Source organism: Canis lupus, chromosome 2, assembly GCF_048164855.1.
Source record: "Canis lupus baileyi chromosome 2, mCanLup2.hap1, whole genome shotgun sequence".
Classification (NCBI taxonomy): Eukaryota; Metazoa; Chordata; class Mammalia; order Carnivora; family Canidae; genus Canis; species Canis lupus.
The window spans coordinates 15,207,310-15,234,196 of record NC_132839.1 but is presented as its reverse complement, the minus strand read 5'-3'; the positions used below and the strand labels follow the sequence as shown (position 1 = coordinate 15,234,196).

Below are 26,887 nucleotides of genomic sequence, written 5' to 3'. Positions count from 1 at the left end.
CTTGGTGATAATTGTTAGTTTTTGCATTTGATTTTAAAATCAGTCTGTCTAGTCCCAGCAATCAACAAACTCAATTTTAATTTGTATTGAAATCATCTTAAGTTTATAAATTTAGAATTGACAGAGTCATAATGCTGAGTCCAAGAACATAGCATGCTTCCTATTTGTGCAGGTTTGCTCTTATTTCAATTAGGAGTAGTTTCAAATTTTCCTCATGTATGCATCTTCAGTGTATTTTGGGATTTTGTTATCTTTTTTTCTTTTTAGTTTATCATAATGGAGTTTCATTATGTCTTCTCACGAATTGTTAGTTGCATATAATGAACGCCATATCAGTTTTATGGTCTACTAATTTAGCAAATTCTCCTCTTGATTATAGACATTTTTCAGCTTGTCTTTGTTGTTGTTTTCCAAGCATATAATCACATGATTTTTAAATAATAATTTTACTCTTTTCCCATTTCCACATCCTTAATTTCTCTCCCTGTTCTAATTGCTTTAATAACTCCAGTATGAAATTAAATAAATAGTAGCATAAGGATGGTGGTCATTCTGATCTTGTTCCTGGCATTAACAGAAATGCCCAGTGCTAACAATGAGACTGAAGAAAGAGAAATTAAGGAGTCAATCCCATTAACAATTGCACCCAAAAAGCATAAGATACCTAGGAATAAACCTAACCAAAGAGGTAAAGGATCTATACCCTAAAAACTACAGAACACTTCTGAAAGAAATTGAGGAAGACACAAAGAGATGGAAAAACATTCCATGCTCATGGATTGGAAGAATTAATACTGGGAAAATGTCAATGTTACCCAGGGCAATTTACCTATTTAATGCAATCCCTATCAAAATACCATGGACTTTCTTCAGAGAGTTGGAACAAATCATCTTAAGATTTGTGTGGAATCAGAAAAGACCCTGAATAGCCAGGGGAATATTACAAAAGAAAACCAAAGCTGGGGGCATCACAATGCCAGATTTCAGGTTGTACTACAAAGCTGTGGTCATCAAGTTTTTGTTTTTAATCAAGAGTAATTATGAATTTTGTCAAATGCCTTTTCAGCATTTGTTGAGATAATCAGGGGAGTTTTCTCTTAAATATACCAGCATAATTATTTGTATATTTCTTATTAATTCTTGTTTAAAAAAATAAATTGCACTTGATTATGATATTTTTAAGTTGTACTGCTGGATACGGTTTGCTATTTTAAGAAGTTTGCATCCATGTTTATAAACAAGATTAGTCTCTGTGCAAATGTTTTCAAATTTTAGAATCAACGTTTTGCTTACTTCATACAAATAAGTTGAAGCTTCCTTTCTTTTTCTATGCTCTGAAACAGTTTAAAGAGCATTGCAATTATTTATACTTTAAAGATTTGGTAGTTTTGCCTCCAAAGCCATCTGAGCCTATTGATTTATGGGAAGGAGAGACCTTTGATATCTCTGCTCAGCTTTTTCTGGGAAATTGTTCTACTTAAAGGTTCCATCTCTTCAAGGGTCAGCTTTAGTAACTCATTTTTCCTTGGAAAAAAGTACCTTTTTCATCCATATTCTGAAATTAAATTTCATAAAATTGTGCAAAATACCTCTGGTTTTGTTTTTATTCCTTCCGCTTTGTATAGTTTTCCCCCCTCACCATTTTATTTGTTTTTTTCCCCCTTTGATTACATGGGTAAGTTTTTCCTTAACAATATTGGTTGCTCTCCAATGAGCCAGTCTTTTTACGTATTTATAAGTTCTGTTTCTATTTTGTTCTTTCCATATGTTCTTAGCAATTTAAGCTTTGTATATATTTTTTTCTTTTCCTGTGGTTTGTTTTGCTTCACTTTCTTACTTTTTGAACTCCATATTTGTAATCTTCCTTTGTTTTACCTGGTATAAGCATTTTTACTATGAATTTTCCCTGAGCATTCATTTACTTTCCCTTATCTCCTAGGGTTGATATAATGTTCTCATTATTATTTCCTAGAAATTCTCCAATTGTATATTGTATTTTTCTTTGACTGAACATCTTAAGAGGGATTGTTGTTTTTTCTGAGTTAAGGACTTTTTGTTGTCCTGGTGTTCATTTTTAGTTTTATCTCATCATAATTGAAATTTTTGTTACATATACCAGTTTTTGGAATATTTTAAGGGGTTTATTTGGTGGATGGATGGTAAATTTTTACACATGTTCTAAAAGAATATATTCTGTATTTTGGGGGCACAACGTTTAGTCAATACCTAAAAAATTGCTTATTGATTGGGTCTTTTGTATCCTTATTTATTATTTGGTCTATTTTGTCTTGGATTGAGAGAGGTGAATTAAGATCAATAATTATTTGGCTTCTGCTTTCAGATTTGTGAATGTTTTCACTGTTACTTGGCTCATACTTATGACTACTCTATCTTTTTTATTCCTAATTTTAATATCTATACATTTTATGTTTAGACTGAGAAAAACTTTATTACCTTCTCAAAGAAATTACCTCTTAGCTTTACATATCAATCCTATAATTTTTTCTTGTTTTTTTCTTGCTTATTAATTTTTAATATTTATGTATTAGTTTCCTACTGCTGCCATAACCACTTAGTGGTTTATAGCAACATAAGTATATCATCTAATAGTTTCCACAGGTCAAAGCTAGAGCAGATCACCTACTTAAAGTCTCACAAGACAGAAATCAAGGTATCAGTAGGGCTGTGTTCCTTTGAGGCAGCTCTGGGAATTAGTCCTCCACCAGACACATCCAAGTTTTTGGTCAAATTCAGTTTCTTGCAGTTGTGTCACTGTGGTTCTTGCTGGCTGTCAGTTTGAGACTGATGGTCCCCCAGCTGCCAGTTTTTTTTCTCATGTTTTCCATGTGGCCTCTCTCCAGGAACAGGCTAAGTCCATATTATGCTTCAAATCTCTCTGACTCTAGGTGGGAGAGAGTGCTTGGCTTTTAGAGGCTCATGTGATTGAATTGGGCCCAATTGCAAAAACAGGATTTATCTCCCTGTTTCAAGGTCTGTAACCTTAATTAGAGCTGCAAATCCCTTTGGCCCTCTAACATATCATATCCACAGGTCCCAGGGATTAGAGCAATCCACTTCTATCTTAAAGGAGCAATTCCATTTATCACAATTTGTCAATTTCTTCATTCTGCTTTCCCCTGGTTATTCTTTTTTAACCTTGTGAAATGAATGGTTTACATAGCTTTATTCTGTCTTATATAATTATAGAAACATTTAATACCACAAATTTACCTCTGATTATGGATATGGCTGTGTCCTATTAATATACAATGTTCTTACTATCCTTTCCTAAGTAAATTGTAATTGCAGAGTTGAGTTATTCTTTGACACTTGTATTAATCCTTTGAGAAGCAAATTCCATAAAGGAATTGATGTACAGGAGATTAACTGGGTATGTGTGGGCGGGAGCGGGGGGATGCGGGAGGGCTGCCTGGATGGCTCAGTCGGTTAGGCGTCCAACTCTGGATTTTGGCTCAGGTCATGATTTCATGGGTCATGGGATCAAGCACCACAGAGGTCTCTGTACTCAGTGGGGAGTCTGCTTGAAGATTCTTTCTCTCTCTGCCCCTCCTCCCACTCTTTCTCTCTTTCTCTAAAGTAAATTAATTTTTTTAAAGAAGAAATTAATTGAGGGAAAAAAATGTGAAGGAAAATGGGGAGGTTCTTGGAGGAGATGGAGAAAGCCATCGGATTATAAAATAGGCCTATTAGCTTTACATATCAATCCTATAATTTTTTCTTGTTTTTTTCTTGCTTATTAATTTTTAATATTTATGTATTAGTTTCCTACTGCTGCCATAACCACTTAGTGGTTTATAGCAACATAAGTATATCATCTAATAGTTTCCACAGATCAAAGCTAGAGCAGATCACCTACTTAACGTCTCACAAGACAGAAATCAAGGTATCAGTAGGGCTGTGTTCTGATGGAGAGACAGAAAAGTAAAGTCTGAGCCAGCCATTTTATCAGTTTCACCAAATATTTTGAACCAAAGTCACTCATCAAATAAATACTATTCAGATGCTGGCTGGGAGCAACTAATGGGAACATGGTACCCACACATGGTGATACATCTTAAACACGGTGGTAAGGGCTCTTCGCCAATAATGTTCCTCTGAGTAGGAGATCTGAGAGGCACATTTCCATGTAAAACACTGGAATTAACAGAATTAAAGGAGGTTACTTTACTCAAATGGTTAGATTTTTTGTTTCTTTGTACTTTTCCTATTTTTAGTTTTCATTCAGTGTGGTTAGAGTCATAATCTGTGCTTTTCCTGCTTTGTGGAATAATCTGAATTTTTGGTTTGTTTTTTAGGGGTGGGGGGCAGGGGCAGAGGAAGAGAAAGAGAGAGGGAGCCCACTGGGCTTGATCTCACAACCCTGAGATCATGACCTGAGCTGAAATCAAGAGTCTGACATTTAACCAACTGAGCTACCCATGTGTCAAGAGTCCGACATTTAACCAACTGAGCCACCCATGTGCCCTTAATCTGAGTTCTTTATAGTCTTATGTCTGCTTGGTTGTTGCAAATGCTCACTGCTCTAGGAAAGAATGAGTGTTTCTTGCTGTTTGCAAGTTAGATTGTTTGGTGTATAAATCTACTAAATAAACTATATTTTTTTCATTTCTTCCTATACCTTTGTTTATATTTTACTTATTTGACCTGTTACTTTTTAGTACAATATATAATGTAAATAAAGGTTCAAAACTCTTTTCACTGTGGACGCTAGTCTTCCTCTGTAAAAATGACCATCTTTGTCCCATTTAACATAATTTGCCTCAAATAACATTTTATCTAACAATATTATACTACCAGCTTTCTTTTCCTTTGCTTTTGCCAGGGATATATTTGCCTATTACTTGTTAACAATTCTTTGAAGTATAACTCCCCTAAATAGCCTGTTTTAAGTGTTTCTCCTTTAAATAGCCATTCATGAGCTATTGGTTGTCTACCCAACAGGTACCTATTCAAGCCCTTCTGTTATTCATCTCTTTGAGAACTTAGATTTTGTTGACTTCCCTCTGTCCTCCATGTGACTGTTTCAGCAGTTGAATTCTGTTTGGCCAAAACCTGTCATGTAGTTTCATTCCTCTGGACAGTGATTAGTTTAGGCATGATTATATGCTGCAATTCTGTTTTATTTTCCAATTCAATCCTTTTACCTAAAGGAACTTCCTCAATGTTTCTGGCTATGTGGAAGGCACTCCTATCTTAACTTCCAGAAATGGAACTTGTTTTCTATTTTTATATGTCCTAAAGTCATTTAACTTGGAATTCACTTTTGCTCATGTCCCACTCTTCTCTGGAAATTCCTGAGGCCTAATCTTAGGCCACTCATGTGTTTTCCTCAGAGCCTAATTAATTGTGGTTTAAACATTTTTTTAAATTAAAGATTTTATTTATTCATGAGAGACACAGAGAGAAAGGGAGGCAGAGACACAGGCAGAGGGAGAAGCAAGCTCCACGCAAGGAGCCCGATGTGGGACTCGATCCGGGACTCCGGGATCACACCATGGGCCGAAGGCAGGCACTCAACCACTGAGCCCCCGAGGGATCCCCCTAAACATTTACTCAATAAACATTTGGTGAATGTTTACCATTGGCCATCCAATGTGCATTAAGCCTATAATGGTAATAGAGGATATATGGTGGTATACCGTATTGGGGGAAAAAATGAAGAAATAATTAAAATTAACAAATTTAGTAAACTAGTATCAATATTATGTTTTTGTTATATCACTAGGTAGCCTATTATCAAAAAGAATATTATAGACAAATAGACAACAGAATGGAACTTTCCTATAATTCTTTCTCTGAAGATTGTTCTGTAACTATTGAATGATTCCTTTAGGAAAAATCATTTTCAAATGCAAATGTGCTTTAGGCTCAAGTTTGTTTCTTGGCTCTTTTAGGAATAGTGTATAATTAATGTAAGTGCTAGTGATTTTCTTCACACACACACAAAAGCTCCCTTTTTACTTTCATTAGGTAATACAGCTCTTAGGAAAGATTGAGGCTTCCAGTTCTGAGCAAATCTCAAATTTAAAGATGGTCCAGGGAGATTATCGCCATGAAATGAACCTTTTGGAGTTCAAGTAAGTGAATGGAAGCTTTTTAATTCTGTTAAGTACATTCCAGAAGGTTTTGCCTAATGAAAGTATTGGCATTAAATGAAAACCCATCCCAGGAATTTGAAACCGGCCAAGACATAAAGCAACAAACTGATGGAGAGACTACTCTACTCTAAAGTAACTTATACAATATTCATAATAAAGGAAATATGAGGGGAAGTGGGTGGGGGGATGGGTAAAATAGGTGATGGGGATGGAGGAGGACACTTGTGATGAGCACCAGGTGATGTATGGAGATATTGAATCACCGTATTGTACAGCTGAAACTACTAATACACTGTATGTTAACTGGAATTTAAATAAAACCTTTAGAAAAGAAATATGAATATTAATTTTGTCACTGTTTATTGCAAGTGAATTGATATACAGCTTGACATTTTCTATAGAGTAATTTTAACTTATCACCAATTAATATATTAAAATGCCTCAATGTGATACACTCCACTGAATAAACATTGATTCCATAAGACTATTAAATAATTTTTAAGATAACTTTGATTTACAAGTTTTCCTTTTAAAATTTCCTCTAAGAAAAAAAAAATTTCCTCTAAGATTCCCTACTTGCTCCTTTACATTCTCCTTTTCTAAAGACTGGTCTGTGTCACGTTGTCACTGAGTTTTCTCCTATGCAACAGAGAAAACAGTAAAGGAGATAAGACTCCACAAACATTCAGATTACTAGCCTATTCCCAAATCTTCCTTTCTTGTTTAAATGACCACCATTTCCTAGAGTTCTGGCACAGGCAGAGGAAAATTCTCACTTGGACGATACTACCTTACTGCCCCTTCTCCTCTTGCTCTTTTTCCTCTCTGTCTTACATCACTTGGGCTTAATGACTTGATCAAGTCCAGTATGCTGAATATACTCTGCTTGCTCCATTTCCCCCATCTTTACAGTATCTCATTAAATCTAAGTGCCCCTCATTATAAGACATACCTTTTTTTCTTTACCTCTAAAATATGATGCTAATAATTAAACCATAGCATACTGTCATTTTCAAGACATCTGATTACGGAGATCTTAAATTGGGAAATAGGTTTGTCTAGAAATTGGTGAAAAACTGTAACTGAAAGAAGTAAATGTCTTGAGTAAAGAGAAAATACCCACCCTAAAAGAAGCATGTCTAGGTGCTTAAATTCCAGCACAGTGAAGATGCTCAGTAAATATCTATGTGGTGCTTGATCTAATCCTGTTAGTTTAGAATTAAATAACATGTCCAAAGGAGAAGTAGAAAAGTAGACCATTTCTAGAAGTGCACTTTAAAATGGGCACTTGATGGGATGAGCACTGGGTGTTATTCTATGTTGACAAATTGAACACCAATAAGAAATAAATTTTTTAAAAAAAGAACTGATTTTCCTTGGAGAGAAAGAGGATTTGTAATCTGGAATGGAATACTGGCTTAAAGGATTGAAGCATATTAACAAACAGCTAATTAAGGAAAAGGAAATTTCGAGAACTATACCTGCCTTATTGATGACGTGGTGTGCTTTTTCCAGTTGGCTTATAGAGGAGTCATCTAAATAGTTAAATATCAATCTGGACACTTTTGTAATAACCTAAACTTTTTTTTCCTCACTTGAAATAATAAAGTCTTACATTTTCATTAGTATTACAGTAATTAACGCTGAAATCATAAACCAAAAATTTCCACAGGCAAATACCTATGAGCTCTAAAATTCATTTAAATACACAACTGACTCTTTTTTATTTAAATCCTCAATTTTTTTAAATTAAAAAGTAACAAAATTAAACAAAGATGGAAAAAAGGTCTTCATTTCAACTTCCTAATGTAACCCATGGTAACATCAAGGCAATGTCCTTCCCTACTTTCCTCCTTGTTAGTATAAACATCTAACAGAAAAAGGATGTTTATATATGTTATATAACATATCCATTAGATGTATAGATAGAGCATGGCTTTTAAAAATACAGCCTATTCACATTACTCAAAATTTGCTTTTTTACAATAATCTTAGTTATCTCTCTAGATTGGTGAATACTATTCTAACATTATTTTTAATAGTTGCATAATATTTAAACTTACAGATATTCTATAATTAATTCAATACTTCCACCAGCAATATATGAGGCCACCTTTCTCTACATTCTTACCAACACTGGATTTTTAAATAAATATTTTCCAATTAAAGGATGAAGATTGCATCTCTTGTTTTCATTTGCTTTCCCTTCACCAATGAATTTCCTTTTCTGTGAATTGCCCAGTCTTATCATTTGTCAAATTTTGTATCATGATTTTCATCATTTTCTAATCAATTTGTAGGTTTCCTTCACATTAGTGATATTAACACTTTGAGGTATGTATTGCAAATATATTTTCCTCAAAGAGGATGTAAGGTGGATAGGGCTTTCTTTTTTTCTTTCCCATTCAGAGCATATTTCAAATTAAAGTGAATGGGGTATAGTATTTGCTTCTTTTTTTTTAAAGAAACAACTTTCTCTGAATAAAGGAATTAAAATTATTTTATTAACATTCAAAAGTGTGTTTAACTGAACAATTTTACTATTTAGAAACTTTAACAATTTCAAGTTTAACAATCAATTAAACATATATCCTATATAGAACTTAAAAGCCCAAAAACTATCTGTGTTTTTTTTAGTGAATTCCCAGGCTTTTGGCACTGATGACTCGAATTGACAAAGGAGATACACACATTCTTTCTTCTGAACCAGTGCATTGAGCCTCCTTTTTCCAGAAGAGTCTTAGTCAGATGTTCAGCTAAGTAATGTCCTAAGCCAACAACTTAGTGCCTATAGACTAAGAGTCTTAGCCATCATAAAATATGCCTGTTTTTTAGCAAGGGTTTGGCCGGGGAAGTACCTACTAGTCACTCCCTAGATAGTTCTTGCTGCTGACAATGTTTAATTGACAGTGATTTATAAGAAAAGAAATTATTCAATCAACAAAGCAAATCCACAGACTCACGTCTCCCCACACAGCTTTGAAAATCTCCCCACAGTATTAAGTTACAAACTATTCAAGTCAAAGATGTGTCTCATCCATCTTTGTGTTCTCAGCACCCAGCACATTCAGACACAAATAGAAGCCAATGAACAAATCAATGAATGAATATTTTGAGAACCAAGAATGTTTAAGTTGTGTTTTGGGATATTCAAAGACAAAATCATAGCCACATATAGTTAGCAGGAAAAATACATAAATAGGTAAAAAGCTAAACATAGGTAAAGTAACAAGACAATGTTAAATGAGGTATATCAGTAGGCAGATATAAAAAATATACTAATTGTTATTGATAAATATATAATCACTGAGTGATCGAGATATTCAGGTGCATTCAGCTCTGCAGGGTGGGTCTTATCCCCATTTTAGTGATGAGGAAGCACAGTCAGGGAAACTAAATAATTTGCCCAAAGTCACAGAGTTAGAAAGTATCTGACTCCAAGTCTCAGATTATGTTATAGATCTATGACACCTCCATCTAACAATTCTAACCATTGATAAACTAATTGTGCTACAGAAATTCAGGGAATGGACATCACATCTGCTTGAAACTATGAAGGTATGAGGCTCTGAAGGTGTTGGGATTTAAGCTCAAGTACAATATGGAATGATAAGAGGCTTCCTAGCAGAATGGAGGTGGAGTTGCTCTTTATCAGCGTCACTAGAAACCACAGGACATGAAGAACTTAGTTTAAGTATATAGGTATAAATTTAGTAGGAAAAAAATGTTTCTTGGAATTAATTTCTTTCTTCTAACATGAAACTTAAAAATCTTAGATTCAGTCTCCAAAGACTGACTTTGTTGAAGCCACTATCTGAATTCTTGACAGCCTGTTAAAAGAGTGTCCAAGAATTCAAACTTTTCATACACTCCAGAAAAGTTCAATCACTTATTGAATGCAAGACAATGACTTTAAGACAGAAGTGAACTGGTTAAAAAAAAGGGGGTAGGGGCCAGAATGGGGCTATATCCTCATTCATGTATGTCTACTATAACCACAGTGGTCACTAGGATGATTGTTGCAAGCCCCACACTCTCCCTCACCATTCACACTCACCACAGCCATCTGCTATGTCTATAGGTCCCCATTAAATTTTATCTTACCCTTTGTAATTTTCTTCCTTATTATTGCCCTTGGCATGAATATTAACTTGATCCTATCAATATAAAATTTATAAAATTTTTATAAAAACTGTATCTCACATTATCCTAGTAAGGTCTCTGGCCATAATTTAAAAGTATGACTTTTGTGTTTTTTGAAAAGGAAAAAAAAAAAAACCCTATCCATCCATGCATCTACCTCTTTCCCTCCTCCCTCCCTCCCTATCCATATCTACCTATACCTGATAGAAATACTACCATAACCATTGGAATAGAGGATTTGGGAGCTAAAATGTGAATATCATCCAAGATAAATTCCTCTTGTTGAGATTTTTAACTGTAGATTCTATAATTCATAGAAAAGTAATTCTTTCCTGGAAAATCACATCCATTGTGTTAGGGGAAAGCCTAAGGAAAGAAAGAGATTTATATAAACTTTTATTTTAGCTTATCCTTTTTATCTTTACAGGAGAATGCTTTTTAAAAAAATGCTTTTAAAGATTTATTTATTTGTTTATTTATTTATGAGAGAGAAAGAGAGAGAGAGAGAGAGAGAGAGAGGTAGAGACACAGGAGGAGGGAGAACCAGGCTCCATGCCGGGAGCCTGACGTGGGACTCGATCCCAGGTCTCCAGGATCGCGCCCTGGGCCAAAGGCAGGCGCCAAACCGCTAAGCCACCCCGGGATCCCCAAAAAATGCTTTTAAAATATAAAATTCTTTTATATTTTCATAAACTACCCAGAGTCTGACTTTTGGTGGCTACCAGTGAGTCTCCAATTGCATGTAAAACCTTGGAGTAAAAAAAACAAAAAACAAAAAACAAAAAAAAACAAAAAAAAACCTTGGAGTAAAATGATCATATGCAGTAACTCATTATGACTTTATTTTAATTTCAGAATTCTAATTACTGATATGTGCTTCTAAGATATTACTTGGGCACATTTAATGGTTCCCTGGTGTTCAGAGGGATGTTAATATTGTATCAGTAATGAGAGTAAATGCTCTTATCCACACACACAGTAAAGGTGAACACTGAAGGCTGGATTCCCAACTGCAAAGCTAGCTCTTGATTATCTGGGGATTTACTGTCCCTCTTAACCATCACTATCAATTAATATATTTCCACCAGAGATAGGAAAGGGAAGATGAACACTGAAGATCAGATTTCTAAATAGCTCGGCAAGTGTATGATTTGTTATTTGTGAACAGCCTTAGTAAAAGGTATTGAATGAGTAAGAATGAATCATTTATCCATTTATTCAACTATTCATTGCGCACTTTATTATTTACCACTGTGAGCCAAGCAAAATACTGTAAGCCAAGCAAAATACTTTGGTGGAGCTTAGGTTCTAGTGCAGCAGACAGCACCCCAATTATATATATATCACCTGGTGATAACTATTTTGGAGAAAAATAAAGTAAAGGAATAGGGAGAGTGTGATGGGGAAAATAAAACCTTTTGGTTTTTTAAGAGTGGTTTTTAAAAAAAGTCCTCTGTTAAGGTGGTTAAGTGGTGCTTGAATAGAAATCTGAATGAAATGAGGGCAGGGGCCATTGTGTATCCTAAGGAAGAGTGTTCCAGACATAAGAAACACTTGGCTAAAATGAGGCTGTCCATGTATCAGTTGGGAATGTATTTGTCTGAGATCCATCAGCTGTTAGCTAGAGCACAGGTGTCTGGAAATTGTGGTTATATTAAGAACAGGCAGAGTGGCCAAAGGTAGGCTCTTAATGAAGAGTTAAAGTACTCACCTGAATCAAGGTATGCTTTCTATGTGAAAATCTCTCTCCATATTAAAAAAAAAACGTGATAAGTCACAGAGATGAAGATCAGAATTCAGCTATTATTCTACAACTAATATAACTACTGGAAAATTAACTTTTCCCATTCCTTGATTTCACCATCTAAATCCTGGTTTCTCAACATGGGCATTATTGGCATTTGGGCTAGATAATTCTTACTTATAAGGCTGTCCTGTGCATTGTAGGATGTTTAGCAGTATTTCTGGCCTCTACCTTCTACCTGTCACCAACACCTCCAATGTGTGACAACCAAAAATGTCTCTATATTGTTTAATGTCCATTGGTCTAAATAAAAATGGAAATGGCCTCATATAACCTGTCTTTTCCAAATATTAGTTCGAATACTTTTTCAGGGAAGCTAAAGAGGCATATACATACAATATACGTGCAGCATGTCTTAAGCAGTTTCCAATGATAAATAGCACAAATGAAATTATCTGCATATAATTTGTCCTGAAAACATTACAGTGATGATGTCAAGCCACCCACTTTTTATAAGGTAATCTGAGTATTTTCAATAACAAACATGTGTTGCACCTGCCTAATGCACCGCCTCTTCTAAAAGGGAATTTGAAATTGACATCTTACTGCAAGCAAGTCACGTGTAGAAAACGTACAGAGACCACTCAGCAGCACCCCCTCACCCCACCTCTGCTCAGACCCGTATTTCTCAGGGCTGCTAGCTGCGGATGCTCCTTTCTACTCATACCCTCAGCCACTCTACAGTGACTTTTCAAATTGATGATAATATGATTCCAATCCTTTACTCTTTGTAATAACCTCCACTTCCATTTTCAAAAATCCTTCTTTCTCTGTTATTTAATATTCCTGTGGTGCATCGTTTTGATGCCAGCAGTCGCTCCCTGCACCTTAGCCAACTGCAACCGTTTCTGCCCCGACGTGAGTCACTCAACAGCTCTTTAAGCGCTCCCTGCACCCCACCCTTCAAAGAATCCACAAACAGAGCCCCACTGGAAGCAATGGCACCTTGACTGAAGTTTCACCCGAGACAGAAAAGACAACCAAGGACTGTCTCCCGTGGACACTCTGCTTTCCTAAAGTCCTGTTGGGCTCTTCCAACTCCCTTCCCCACTCCCTATCTGTGACTTTTCTCTGGCCCAGCTCCTCCGCCTGCCGGATAGTGACCCTTGGGGTCTTGTGGTCTTGGGATAGTGACCCCAAACTACCACCCTTAGCCAAATCTGCCACTACTAAGAATGATTTGCACACTTTCTACTATTTTTTTAACTAAAAAAATGTTTTATGACATGTGGTTATATGCCATTTAAATCTGAGTGTATATAAAGTTAGACCACAACCATGTTCATTATTTGTTTATAAACAAGCCATGTTCTTTATATCCTACGTGGCTGCTTTCCCACTGCAATGACAGCATTGACTCATTGTACAACCAAGTGGTTGCAACAGAGGCCATATGGCCCACAAAGCCTGAAATATTTACTACTGACCCTTTATAGAAAGGGTTTGCTGACCCCCATCACAGAGAGATATCCCCATCCCAAGTGAGTTACCAGTTTCTTCCACCCACACAAGGCATCCTTGGCCCTAAGAGGAAATCTGCATGGATGACACACGTGTGTCTGTGTGTCTGTCATTGTGTATATGTGTATTTTAAAGTTTGAGGAGGGGTGTTGTGAGCAGCTGAATTGAATGCAAGCTCAGGGCAGGGACCAGAATGTGCTCCCTCACCCCCACCTCCCACGTCAACCCATAAGAACGTGCTATGCATCTTGAGCCTTATCATCTGAAAAAAACTGCAGAGTTTTTCAATACTAATTTTAAACATAAAACCAAAATTTACCTATTAAAGTTGAAATATTTTTCCCCTTAGATTTAATTTACTTTCAAATAATCTATGTGAGGAAATTGAGAACCATCAAAAATGGACAAAAAACCAGTTCGTCAGCTATGAAAAAGACCACCTTGGCCACATAAATCAATGTCTGAAGCTCCTCCAGGAGAAACTGGTAAGGAGATCTGTTATTCATGAAGTAACCAGCTGCATAGTTGTCTGGATGTTAGTAGCGAGTAGTGTCAGTAGTGAGTAAAGGTCTGGATGTTAGTAGTGAGCAAAGGTCTTGAAAGTTTCATTCTGACATCACAGTAACTTCACTGTGTCAGTAACTTACCTTTTTTGCACCAGCATAGGAATCCAGAGGCCTGCTTTTTGGTCTTGTGTGCTACTCTCCAGCTCCATGAATCCATAATAGAATAACCAAAAGAGAGGAGGTGTTTGTTTTGTTTTTTAAAATATGGATTCCTGGTCCCAACTCAGAGCAGCATCAGACCCCTTGAGTCCTCCCCTGGGGATCTGTGCTTCCAGGCAAGCTCCTTGGGTGATGCTTGGGCGCAATAAAGCCTAAAAACTTTGGCCATAGACGAGTCAGTTTACCTCTCCGAAGATCCATTAGTAGACCAAAGGTTTCCAAAACTCCTTTTCCAGATCCAACCTTGTAGAGAACCCTTCAGCTTTGAGGCAAGACTACAGGATGGAGGAGGAGTCTGTTCACTACAGATGCCCTTCCACTCCAGCCATCTCTGCTGGCCCAGCTGCTAGCCCCAACAGGAGAGCAGCACAGAGCCATCTGTGTCACCAGTGGCTTCCAGCCTTGCCAAGGATCCAAATAAGATGTTTCTGGAACTTCGGTAGACGGGCTTTGGGCAGCTGACAGAGATAGGAGTCCAAGAGATGGAGATAACCATTACACCTTTATCATTGATAAGATTTTTCAAGTCCATGTGGTAAGATGTGCAGCCAGGAAGGCCTGCTAGTCCTCCTGGATTTAGACAGATTCATCCACCAGTTCTAGGCAGCACCAGGTTCCACAGGGTCACCTGCAGGCAGAAACTTCCTACCACAAGTAAGAGAGAGGCTGGACTCCATCTCCCGGAGGCAGACAGAGCCAAAGACAGGAGAACCATAGGGGCTAAGTCAGTCTCACCTGGTTCCTGCTTGCAAATTCCCTGTGGGAGGTAAGAAGGCACAGAGAAGCTAATGAACCTGGACCACATGAGTCCCCACCTTGTTGCAATTAGAATCACTTGGAGAGTTTTTAAACTAGATAATTCCTGAGTTCCATTATAGACCAATTAAATCACAGTATTAGTAGGATGGTGTGATGGTCCAGGTGATACTAATAGGCAACAGGAGTTGAGAATCACTATTCTAGTTGAACTGTGTCCACGTGGAGATATGAAGCTTAAGGGAATATGGACACCCTAATAGGAGCATGTCCAAGGACCTTAGGTCAAGCAGTAACTAAAATGCCTTCCTTAGCCATGCTTCTTTTTTATTTTTATTTATTTTTATTTTTTTTAAGATTTTATTTATTCATGAGAGACACAGGAGAGAGAGAGGCAGAGACACAGGCAGAGAGAGAAGCAGGCTCCATGTAGGGAGCCCGACATGGGATTCGATCCCAGGACCCCAGGATCACGCCCTGAGCCGAAAGCAGGCAGTAAACCGCCAAGCCACCCAGGCGTTCCCTTGGCCACACTTCTTTAAACACTAGACTATAATTCCAAATCCTCAAGGCATTTCAGCAAGACCACAGCCCTTTCTTTCCCCCATCACATGCAGAATTCTAGAAGCTACAAACAAGGCCAAAGAGATGAACTCTTATCTTTGTGAACACGGTTTTAGATACAAGGGAACTTGGTGGGATTTTTCATGTTTAACATGGAAAAGCAAACTTGTTAAAAACATTCTCTAAGCTGAAAAACAAATCCTCATAAGTTTTGTTTTCTGCAGAGTTTTATCACATGATATCTTATTTTATAGGAAAAGTCCGAAAACAAAATGAAAGAAAAACTATTGCAGCTTTCAAGCAAATTAGAGAATTTCATTAACACAGAGAAACAGGAAGCAGAACTAAGCAAAGTAAAGCATATAGAAAATAAGCTGTCCAAAAAGATGCAGCAACTGGAAAAGCACATTTGGGGTGAATTAGAGAAAATGCAGAATGAATATCAATCAGGTGAGCAGACACCTTTGATTAAGAACACCAGTCCTTGCTTAGCCAATCCCTCAGGGTTGTCTACTTTGAGCTCATGACCATGGATCAGTCTTGTCATTATCGATATCCTTTTGTATTTCATCTGACTTTTCTAAATATCCCACAAAACGTTAGCATACCTTTGGAAGGTGAGTAAACAAGTTCACATTCTTCATTTGGACCTGGCAATGTCACAAGCTGACCAACGCTGTGAGATTTTCTTTTTAACTAAGATCATAGAATCATTGTTATACTTGCAAAGTCCTTGCGATCAAGACTTGACTTGTGGTGTATCATGAAATTAGGACCTGAAATCAAATGTCCCTTATTGAACTGCAGGTAATGAGCCTGGACAGATGTCAGACTGGAGACCTGACCTTTAGAAGTGAGAAAGAGAGATGAATTAACAGAGTCCAGTATAATGACTGCTTTTCTTCTTAAGGAGGCTAATGGCAGCAGTGTCAAGCTGAGCTTACATCAAAGGGGATTAATTTGAAAGGCTCATCTAATTTGTCAAAGGGAAGGACATGGGATAGGTGCTGTGGAGCAACCATCTGCCTCAAGTCACAAACCTGAGGGAATTACCAGGAACCAGAGGTTCCTTTTTTAAAGAAAGACTCATCTCATTTTCTGTCTTCTAGTTTCAAAAAATTGATGTAAATTCTCCCAAATTTTGGTCCTGTACAGAGGTGAGTTGAAGGTGTCTTGGAAAGATATTATGCCCTCATTTTGCCAGATGTTCCTAGCATATAAGTAAAATTTGTTGCCTGGAAATCTGACGCACACTGCCCCTATCCCCCTATCTCACTGCCAAATCAAAATAATGAATTATCTGGCCAGGAATCATATCCAAAACTTAACTGGCCCTTCTTTTAGGTCTCTGCTTTCTACCTTAGGACCAGAGGTTTAATTATATTCACTCAGGATGAGCTAAAGAAGAACTTAACAATCTATGTTTTTTCATTTTACTTACCTGGAGTTCTAGCAAAGGAGAATTCTAAATTAATGGTGTGCTCCTTTATGCCTTTAATAAAAATGTATTGGGAAATGACTATGTGAAAGGGGGTACCCTAAGAAGCTCGAGGTCTGGTAGGTCCTGGTCATGAGCAACTAGACTTGCATAAGAGAGAGACAAAGTGCTTGGGGGTGGGTGCAGGGGGAACAGCTGGCGACCACTCCATAGGTCCCTCAACAGGTTAGTTTCTGAGAAGTTTTAAAATCTCACTTGTGTTCTTTATCTTCAGTTTGGTAACAAGAACTTTAAAAAAAAATCATCCAAATTTCTTATCAAAATACACAGGGAGAAGAAAATGTTTTAATATCTTTCTTGAAATATAGAATTATTTTGTCATGCAATATATTTGGGCAAGGGGCAGAGGAACTGAAATTTTCACAATGAAGCCAGATACAAGCTGAAACACTATCATTAATGCATCTTTATGACATATAAGAAATGGATTATTGTACATTTTTAGACTGGTCTTACTGGAATTTAATATGTTTTTAATTAAATGATGACCAATTATGGTGAGACTGTTGATTAGCAACTTTTGTTTACAAAAAGAATTCCAAAGCACTGTTTAATTTAAGCATATCTCTTCTCATATTCTCTTCTAGGATTTAAATCAATTCACGACTCTCTCAACTCCCTCCAACAAATACAGAAAACAAAGATGGATTTAGAGAAATATAAAGTACAAAAAGACCTAAAGAAATTACAGCGTAAGATAGTGGAACTCCAGGAAGTATAAAACTTTTCAGTCATCTTTTTCACCAACCAAAATAGTGGTTTGTTGGTAAAAAGCTGGGAAGAAGTTACTGTCTCTGGGATGTTTACTGCTTCTTATGTCTCTGTACTTCTTACCACATTTTTAAGGCGATGAATGTGCCAGAAAACCCAATAAAGCAAAGGAGTTTATGATGTCTTCATTAATGTATCCATGAAAAAGACATGGCTTTTTATATTTTTATTTGCCTATAAATAAAAAAGAATAGTCTATAAAATGTACATAAATGAGCAAAGAGGGTCATAAAAGTAATGCAGGAACTGTGGCAAACTGGAGACCACTTACTTTGCCTATCAAAGAATAGCCACCACGTAGTTCTAGTTCACTATTAATATGTATATAATCCATTAGTGCCCATGTTTCATTTTTCAAGAGAAACTAGAAATCAAGTTTTATATGAAACCATTTATAAGCATTAGCAACCGGTTCAAAATACTTACTAGATCTGTGGGGCAGATACAATTAGCAGGCTGTCACACTGCAACTTCTGATCCAGTATTTTTTTGTCTTCTGACAATCCTAGTATTTATAGCAAGTCTAACTTATGCCTATCAAAGTATTGATTCATTTTTACTCAGTATGTAGCTGAACTATGAGCAAGTAAGAGCTAACCATGCAAAATAAGAGAATGCACCAGTTTCTATGAAAAACATCCAACATAATTCAATCTAGGTGCCAAATTCAAATTAGTTTCCTACAAAATTAAAATATTCCTAACTTTTCTAGATATAAATGTCAGATGGAGAGCCTGGTATTGGGTAGTAAAATCATTAAAAATAAAAATAAGCCATTTGTGCATACACTATCTGCTAGAACAGAGATAATTTTTAATCACAGAGCTTTTTGTAACCTGGCAAGAGGATCCCTATTTCAGACTTAGTCTCTTGCCTTGGTTTAGGGAAAAATGACAACTTCTCCCCTAATAATAAAGTACAAACTAATAAACTAATAAAGTACAAATTTACCTTCCAAATAAATTTTTGACCACTGTGCACCCAAATTTTTAGTTATATGAAACCTCTCCATTTGTTCTTATTAATTTACATACAGCATCCTGACTATACTGCAAAGGATTTTCATAAAAGAATTTAAGAGTTTAAAATGCAATATCATTTGGGGAATATAAATAATAGTGAAAGGGAATAGAAGGGAAGAGAAGAAATGGGTAGGAAATATCAGAAAGGGAGACAGAACATGAAGACTCCTAACTCTGGGAAACGAACTAGGGGTGGTGGAAGGGGAGGAGGGAGGGGGTGGGGGTGAATGGGTGACGGGCACTGAGGGGGGCACTTGACGGGATGAGCACTGGGTGTTATTCTGTATGTTGGCAAATTGAGCACCAATAAATTTATTATAAAAAATTAAAATTTTTTATTATAAAAAATTTTATTATAAAAAATTAAAATTTTATAAAAAATTTATTATAAAAAAATTAAAAAATAAAAATAAAAATAAAAATAAATAAAATAAAATGCAATAACAGGTGTCCTTGGCAACAAAGTGTCATACTAAGATGAAGGGCTAGTATCTCAGGTAATCCTAAATAACTCTTATAAGTGAATAAGAAAATAATAATAATGAATAGGCAAGTCATAGAAGAATACAATAGTAAATGAAGATAAGAAAACATCCAACCTATTAAATACAAATTAAAGGAACCCTTAGGTACCATTTTAAGATCACCAAAAATTAGTGATTGACAAGGCTGTTGAGAATTTCTGGTGAGTCTATGAATTGGTACAGAGAGTAAAAGAGCAATTTGGAAACATCTATTAACATTTTAAAATGTATTTATTCTTTGACCCTGGAATTTTACTATTAGAAATTAATATCACAAAAAAAGAAAGAAATTTGTATTACAGAAAATAAAACACCTTCCAAAATGTGTAAAAATGAATGACCAAGGATGCTTATTACAGCACCATTTGTTGTAGTAAAAAACAAAATAAAAAACCCTAAAAACCTAAATATTAGGAAGTGACTGACCAAATTAATGATATAACTAGATAAAAATGCTCTTCAACCCTTAAAAATAACACAAAAAGATATCTAAGATACACTGGTAGGTGAAAAAAGCAAGTTGCAAAGCAATATGGATACGATCCCACTGTGTCAAAAAATATTTAGAAAGATGTTAAACAGAATATGCATACCATATAGTGTGCAAAAAAGTAGGAATTTACAACAGACTTAGCAGTGATTGGATTTTGAAGAATTTTGTTTTCTGCATAAGAATTTATTGTTTTTACAGTACAATAATATTTTTGTATCCAGTATAAAATGTATTTTAAAAAACCACCCCCATAGCCAATATACTACTAGGCTGAAAGAACAACTCTTTGTTAAGAATCAAATTAGTGGTTGTAGGATTAAATTAAGAATTCATACGACAAAGAGCCATGTCATCTCACTCACACCCATTTCCTACTCTATAGGTTTTTTTTCCTTGTAAGCAAAAGTGCTCTAAATTGTAGTTCAAATAATAGTATAGGATCAAGCCAAAGGCTTTGCAAAATGGCCCTCTCTCATTGGTGGTGACATGATAGTACCATGTAGAACTGAATGTAATGCCAGAGGGTAGGAGGGGAATCAAAGGATCTTGTCAGTGTTCTTGCTTGGAATCCCAAGTTGGGGTGTTCACAGGTTTGCATAGGCTCTAGAGGGCCTAGAGAGAAGGTGGATCCAGGTTTTGCAGGACCTAAAGCTTAAACAGGTTTGATTTATTGCTAATGTTCTATCCTGATGAATTGGCGCCGAAGTCTGTAGGAATATTCTGGAAATCCACAGTTACCTCAGGACAGCTGCTATTTTACCTCCATACAGAAGTGACTGTGAACAACATAAGCATATCCCTCTAACCCAAACATACCCCCAAGACATATTCTCTTTTGCTGGATGCAAAGATGGCCATAGCCACTCCAGGGGTACCTGACATCAACAGAAGGGGGAGTGGAGACAGTGGTCTTAATTGATGGTCTCATTGTAATTAAAATGTCTTACTTCTGCAAATTTTACATCAACCTTGTAAACATGTGGCTAGGGCTCAGTAAGTGAGGGGTCCTGGCGCTGAAGTGCTGTCATTTCACCACAAATTCACCTCTGCTCTGGGCCTCCCTCTCTCTGCATATATTTTGCCATAGATCCAAAAAAGATGACAAGGACAAACACTATCCCTAGAGAAGCTCAATATACATGGCACTTTATTCTGTATCAAACACCAACACTTAATCCTTTGGGAAGTGTCAGGCTCGTCTCCCACAAATACAGGAGGATGTTTGAACGTCACGGACTCTGCGATGCAGATCTACCCAGTGGACCTGAGGCATATGTTAGATTATCTCTGGGAGTTCTCTGAGGCACCAACACCTATCTGAACAGGTACGGTTAGTCCAAGGGTCTCCTGCTGCCGCCCAGTGTTTCCTGCCATTTCCTTCCTCTTGTCAAAATCTGCCCTGAGGGATAACAAAACATAGGAAATTATTTACATTGAGGACGAAATGGTAATGTTCAAAGGATTTTGCTTCCTCACTGAAAATGAAGGACAAATTCCTCACCTCACGCTGCAAAGGTTAAGGACCTTCTCAGCCCTGTGTGGGATGGATATGCTCACCACTGGATAGTCAGGAGAGCAATAAGGTCCAAGCTCAAAGAAAAAGCATCCCCAGAGTTCCCTGGACATTAGCAGCTTTTTCTTCTTCTACAGAAATGTACCAAATGTCTTCTCACTTCTATTGGTATCACTCATGATAGCAGCAAGTAGCACCCTAAATGCTAGGGGATATTTGATCTATAATATATACTGATACATACATATCTATGTTTTTAACCTTAGGAAGAGGGTCTCCAAACTTCTGTGTACTTCTTGGCAGCCTCCATTCATTCAGATCCGAGGCATTGGGAATGCCATACTGAGCAAACTAACTAAACTGCTCTTAGGGAACTTACAGTCTAGTGGAGAAGACCAATAATTAAACTTTCAAATACATGGGCAAAGAGCATGCTGGAGCACCTGAGAGAGGTATTTAGGAAAACATGGGCCATCAGGCAAAGAGGTCTTCCAGAAGTAGGGATATCTAAACTGAGACCTCTGCAATACAAGCAGACATTCACTAAGGGAAAGGGTCATGGTTGGTAGAGATGGGGCCTCAGGGAGATGGAGCAGCCTGAGCAAAGGCCCAGAGGCCAAGTGAATGGAACACATGCCAGGAACTGCAAGGTATGGTCAGAATCTAAAGTATATGTGGTGGGAGGCAGGAGAGAAGGTTTGAGGAGGTAAATAACTAAAAAGAAGGCTGGAGAGATTAGGAGGAGCAGGATGTCGGATCAAAAGGGCTTTATAACTCATGTTAAGGAACTCAGGCTTTCTCTTCAAGACGCAGAGGAGCTTTGAAAATTTTTATTTTTAAAAGATTTATTTATTTATTCATGAGAGACACAGAGAGGCAGAGACACAGGCAGAAGGGAGCGTGATGCAAGACTTGATCCCAGGACCCCAGGATCACGACCTGAGCCAAAGGCAGATGCCCAATCACTGAACCACCTAGGTGCCTCAACTTTGGAAATTTTTAAATAGGAGAGTGATATGATCAGATTTGCATTTTAGAGAGACCCCTCTGGCTGTAGTGTGGAGAAGAGATTATAGACACAGTGTGGGAAACAAATGTGGATCGTAAAAGAGGGAGTAATGGAGAAGAGTGGAGATAATGAGCTCAGTTTTAAACTAATTGATTTTGAAGTATCTATGGGATGTCCCATTGGAGGCAATTCAGTGGTGAGTGGCCAATATGACCTGGAGCATGAGAGAAATATCTAAACTGAAGATCTAGCACAGAAACAGTAATGGGACTTATGTACGGGGAAGAGACTACCTGGGATTGGGGGGAGTGGCAGAACCTAGAAGTTTCCAGGTGACCATTTGAGGACAGTAACAGTGAAGTAGGAGAGGAAGAATCATCTTTTGAGGATTTTAGTCTTCCCTGTGAGTTCCTGCTAGCAGATGGTGTCAACTTGGAGTTCTTCCAGTAATGCTTTCAGATTCAGCATTATATCCTCACCTATTGAAGAGGACCCTGTCCAAAAGTGGGCGTATTACACAATTCAGTAGAATAGTTGTAAGTGCTCTCGTGACTACCCTTCCAGCCATAAGATAAACGTGTTGCATCTTCTCAGATGCAGAGAGGGTGGTGCCCCAGAGAGAGGCAGGATTGTTGTCCGGAAAAATATTGGATTGTTTTGACCTCTGCCCAATTTGGCATTTCCTTCTCCAGGGGATTAGAGTCACACTCATTTGTCATAAAGACTTGTTATTTAAGATCTTTCCCTTAATATACAGTCATGAAATTTCCTAACTTCATAGACTAAATTTTCCATAAACCCATTCCTTGGTTTGGCTACTTCATTTTCAGGTATTTAGGTGATAAATGTTGTGGGTAAAAAATGACTGATCTGTTCAGCAGTGTGTCAGAAACCAGGTCCTCTTTTACAGACTCAAAAGACACAAACTGAGAAAACAGAAAAATAATCCAACATCCATGCTGAGAAATCTCGAGTTGTGGGGTCTGACAGGCCTTAGTTTAAAACCAGTGTGCCACCAGTTACTATCTGTGTGACTTTTGATATGTTCTCTAACTTTGAGGTCTTAGCTTCCTTAAAGTGGGGATAATAATACACCCACCTTGTAGGTCATTGGAAGAATTAGAAAAATGCTGATTGAGCTATTACCAATTATCAGAGATATCTCTAAGCACTTTACCTGGATTAAGTTATTTAATACTTCAAAGAGGTGTCTACTATTAAGGCACAGAGAGATTAGGTGAATTTTGTGAGGTCACACCATTTATCAGAAGTGCAGCCAGAATTAACTCTTTAGTCCCAAGAAGAGCTCTTAAATATTCTATTATTTCCCTAAACATATGTAGACCACCTAATGTAGTATCTGATACACAGTAGGCACTGTGCTTGATAATTGGCACCAATTAATAATAATAAATAGAACTTTTGATCTTGATGGGGAAGACAAGTTCCATCCAGAGTTTCATCCAACTCTGATTCAGATTAGTATCTAAAAATACTTGAGTTTATAAAGGTCCTTTGCACTACATATGAGAAGAAATACCTGGGCTTGCAATAATTCTAGCAATGGACCTACGTAGAAGTACAAAATATAGATTTCTCCTGGAACAAAATTATAATGAGCAAGTATTTCTCTATGTTAAAAGCTTTTCTTTCTCTTGTCTCTGGGGAGGGAGGCTAACATAATGAAGAAACATTACGGACATTGACTGGAGGTGGGCAAAGTGCCGATGCCAGTGTGCAGTGAAGTATATTTCCTCTGTAAGTTCTGGCCATCAAAGCAAACCCAGTAGCCATTACTGTCAAGTAAAAGTCATCCGTATCCAACTACCAGATGCTTCTCCAAAAAATAATACACTGCTTTCACAAGGGAGACATTCATAGATGGACTTCAAATGGGTGGGGCCTTTATGGAGCCATGTGAATGGTGGTGGACAAACCTACTTCTGCAACTCAGAACAACTCCTATATCTAGGAATCTATCTAGTCCTTATGACTGAATTCCATTGGTTGGCACTTAAAGGCTTTCGAATATTCACAACACCAATATAAAACCCTCAGAGAGGAAAAAAAAAACACACCCAGGAGTTTTATTGACTACCTCCTCTGCAGGGATTAGTTGACAATTCAGTGAAACGAAATCTTTAAAAGCCAAGAAAGTGCTAGGTACCTAAGACATGTGGAGGACCAAAAGACAGTTAGTGGAAGAAAGGTTAATAATGCCAAAGAGAAAACCAAGGTTTGGCACTTGTGACGTTACCGAGTGCCAATTAGTTCGCAGTCGGTCTCAGTTTCTATTAAGTTCAAAATCAAACAAGGGTGGACTATTCCTCCTTTTTGCATAGATGTAAATTTGCAAATTAGCTGGGGGCGGGGGGATAAATTTTCCAAGTTAGTCTTTTGGAAGCGTTTCCTGCCACCTACGGTTCTTTCTAGGTGGCACTAGGTGAATGGCAGTATCAGAATACAACTTGGCAGGATAAGGGAGTCAGTCCCAAAGACACATATCTCAAAGCGTTGATATTTCTTTGAGGTGTCAGCAGTTATTAACGAAATTAGACAAAAGTATAGACAAAAGTATTGGAATTGATCTTGGGGGCCTGATTCTATTAAGAATATAGAGAAAGTAATCTCTCTGAGCTCTCTATAAAACGAGGATAGTATCTACCGTAAAAAAAAAATGATGGGAGACTTACATGAGGTAATGGTGTGAAGAGCCTGGCACATAGTAGGCACTCTGTCTATCCCAGCCTGTGCGTGCTTGGTCACTGAAGCCCTGTTGGGCAATGATTACCACTTCACAGGCACAGAAAGTTCCTCTGCTGAAGCAAACGACAGTGCCAAGATGCTCTGCAATGCTGGATCTTATCTGGCTTTGTTAGAAGCTACTTGATTTGCGTGAAAGCTTATTCCTGCTTAGGTATTTTCCAATGTTCACAAAGTATTCACCACTGCTTATCATAAATCTGGTTCTAGTGAGTTAATAAATCATTCTGAGCCTCATTCTTGGACAGAGAGGCCGTCCAACTTTGTATAAATAGCACTTGTTCTGAGGCATTATGAGGTTGGCCTCAGGCAACTCAGAAATAAATACCGAAGCTGCTCATGACAATATAAATTTGCCTTCTCAGCAGTATATTTTCCCTCTAATCTCCTCCTTTGCACACGAAAAATCTTCTGCTCCATCTGGCTTTTCTCTTGTGCCCAGAAACACATAACTCAGCCTGCAAAGAGAGAACCTTTATCTTTTTTTTCCCACACCACCTGACTTTTTAGGCTAATTTCCAAACTTTTGGAGCCAGCAAGTAATCTTTTTGTAAAGACTATTCGTATACTATTTCTTGATCTATTCAATAGAACAGTTAAGGTTAGAACCTTAAAACCAGTATATAGTGGTTTTCCCTACAACAAAACAAAACACCCTTCCAGTTGCCTGATATTAAACCATGTGGCTTATTTTCTCCATAGAAAAAGCAACCACCATAATTCTATATGATCGAAAGGAAGGAAATGGCATTTAAAAAGGCAGGGTCTTAGAAACTCAATATATTTAAGCCACCTGGGAGTCAGATAATCAAACAATGTGCTCATTTTATTTAATGTGAGTGTTCTTTCTATGTGAAGTGTGATGATTTGGCACGCAGGAGGCACACGTAATTACATTCAACCATTCATAGATGCTGGCTGCCACTAAAATATTCTCTGAGTGTAGGTTTACTTTCCTTCTCAGAGTCTTAACACCTAGAACTGATTATTTATTTATTTATTTATTTTACAGTGGAGGCTTCTTTGGAAAGGGGTTCTATCCTCAGGTTTGTTAGCACAAGAGGGCCTCCCCACTGCTCCCCCTTACCCCTGCCCCTGCTTAGTGGAAACCAGAGCTGTCGCTTCACAGGTGCTGCACCAAGCAGTTCTGGTATTTTGCTTCAGCTCATTTTGGACCTAGAAAACTTTGGTGACCTTAGAATAGCAGAACACTGACATTAGAAATCTAGCTCAAGGCCCTGACTTTACAAATGCACATAAAAATTAAAGGCCAAGACAGAAGACTTAGCAGTTACATACCCATTCGACATTGAAACCCAGATTGAAAGACACCACTTAGGTTTTGTGAGTATAATTTAATTATTTAATTATTATTTAATTCTTTTAAAGAGAACGAGAAGAAGTACTTGATCAACTAGGCGATAGTGTACTGTAAGCAGCATGTTAAGTGAGAATACTTCAGATAATGTTACAGAAATAAACAGCCACATATTCTTAAGAGTCAAATACTCATGACATTTATATTTTCACAGTAACTCTTTTGAGTAAGTCATCATCTTTATCTGTCCCCTTTTTGGCAACAATTTAAGAGGATAATCCCCAGTTTCAGTGATCTAGTGAAATTCAAATTCAAAGGAAGGTGTATTCATTTTAACGATATACACAATGAGCAATGCATTAATTTTCTCTGCTGCCATAACAAATTACCACAAACTTAGCGGC

At 37.2% G+C, this 26,887-nt stretch overlaps 1 protein-coding gene across 1 annotated transcript in view; it reads left to right on the top strand.

Moving 5' to 3' along the window:
• Positions 1 to 17,958, top strand: part of FAM81B (family with sequence similarity 81 member B) — a 54,735-nt gene extending 36,777 nt beyond the window's left edge. Inside the window, exons 7-10 of the mRNA XM_072791072.1 lie at positions 5,992 to 6,098; positions 13,877 to 14,012; positions 15,827 to 16,022; positions 17,658 to 17,958. Coding sequence (XP_072647173.1) covers positions 5,992 to 6,098; positions 13,877 to 14,012; positions 15,827 to 16,022; positions 17,658 to 17,791 — 573 coding nt within the window. The 3' untranslated portion in view covers positions 17,792 to 17,958. The remainder of the gene's footprint in view (positions 1 to 5,991; positions 6,099 to 13,876; positions 14,013 to 15,826; positions 16,023 to 17,657) is intronic.
• The last annotated feature ends 8,929 nt before the right edge of the window (positions 17,959 to 26,887 follow it).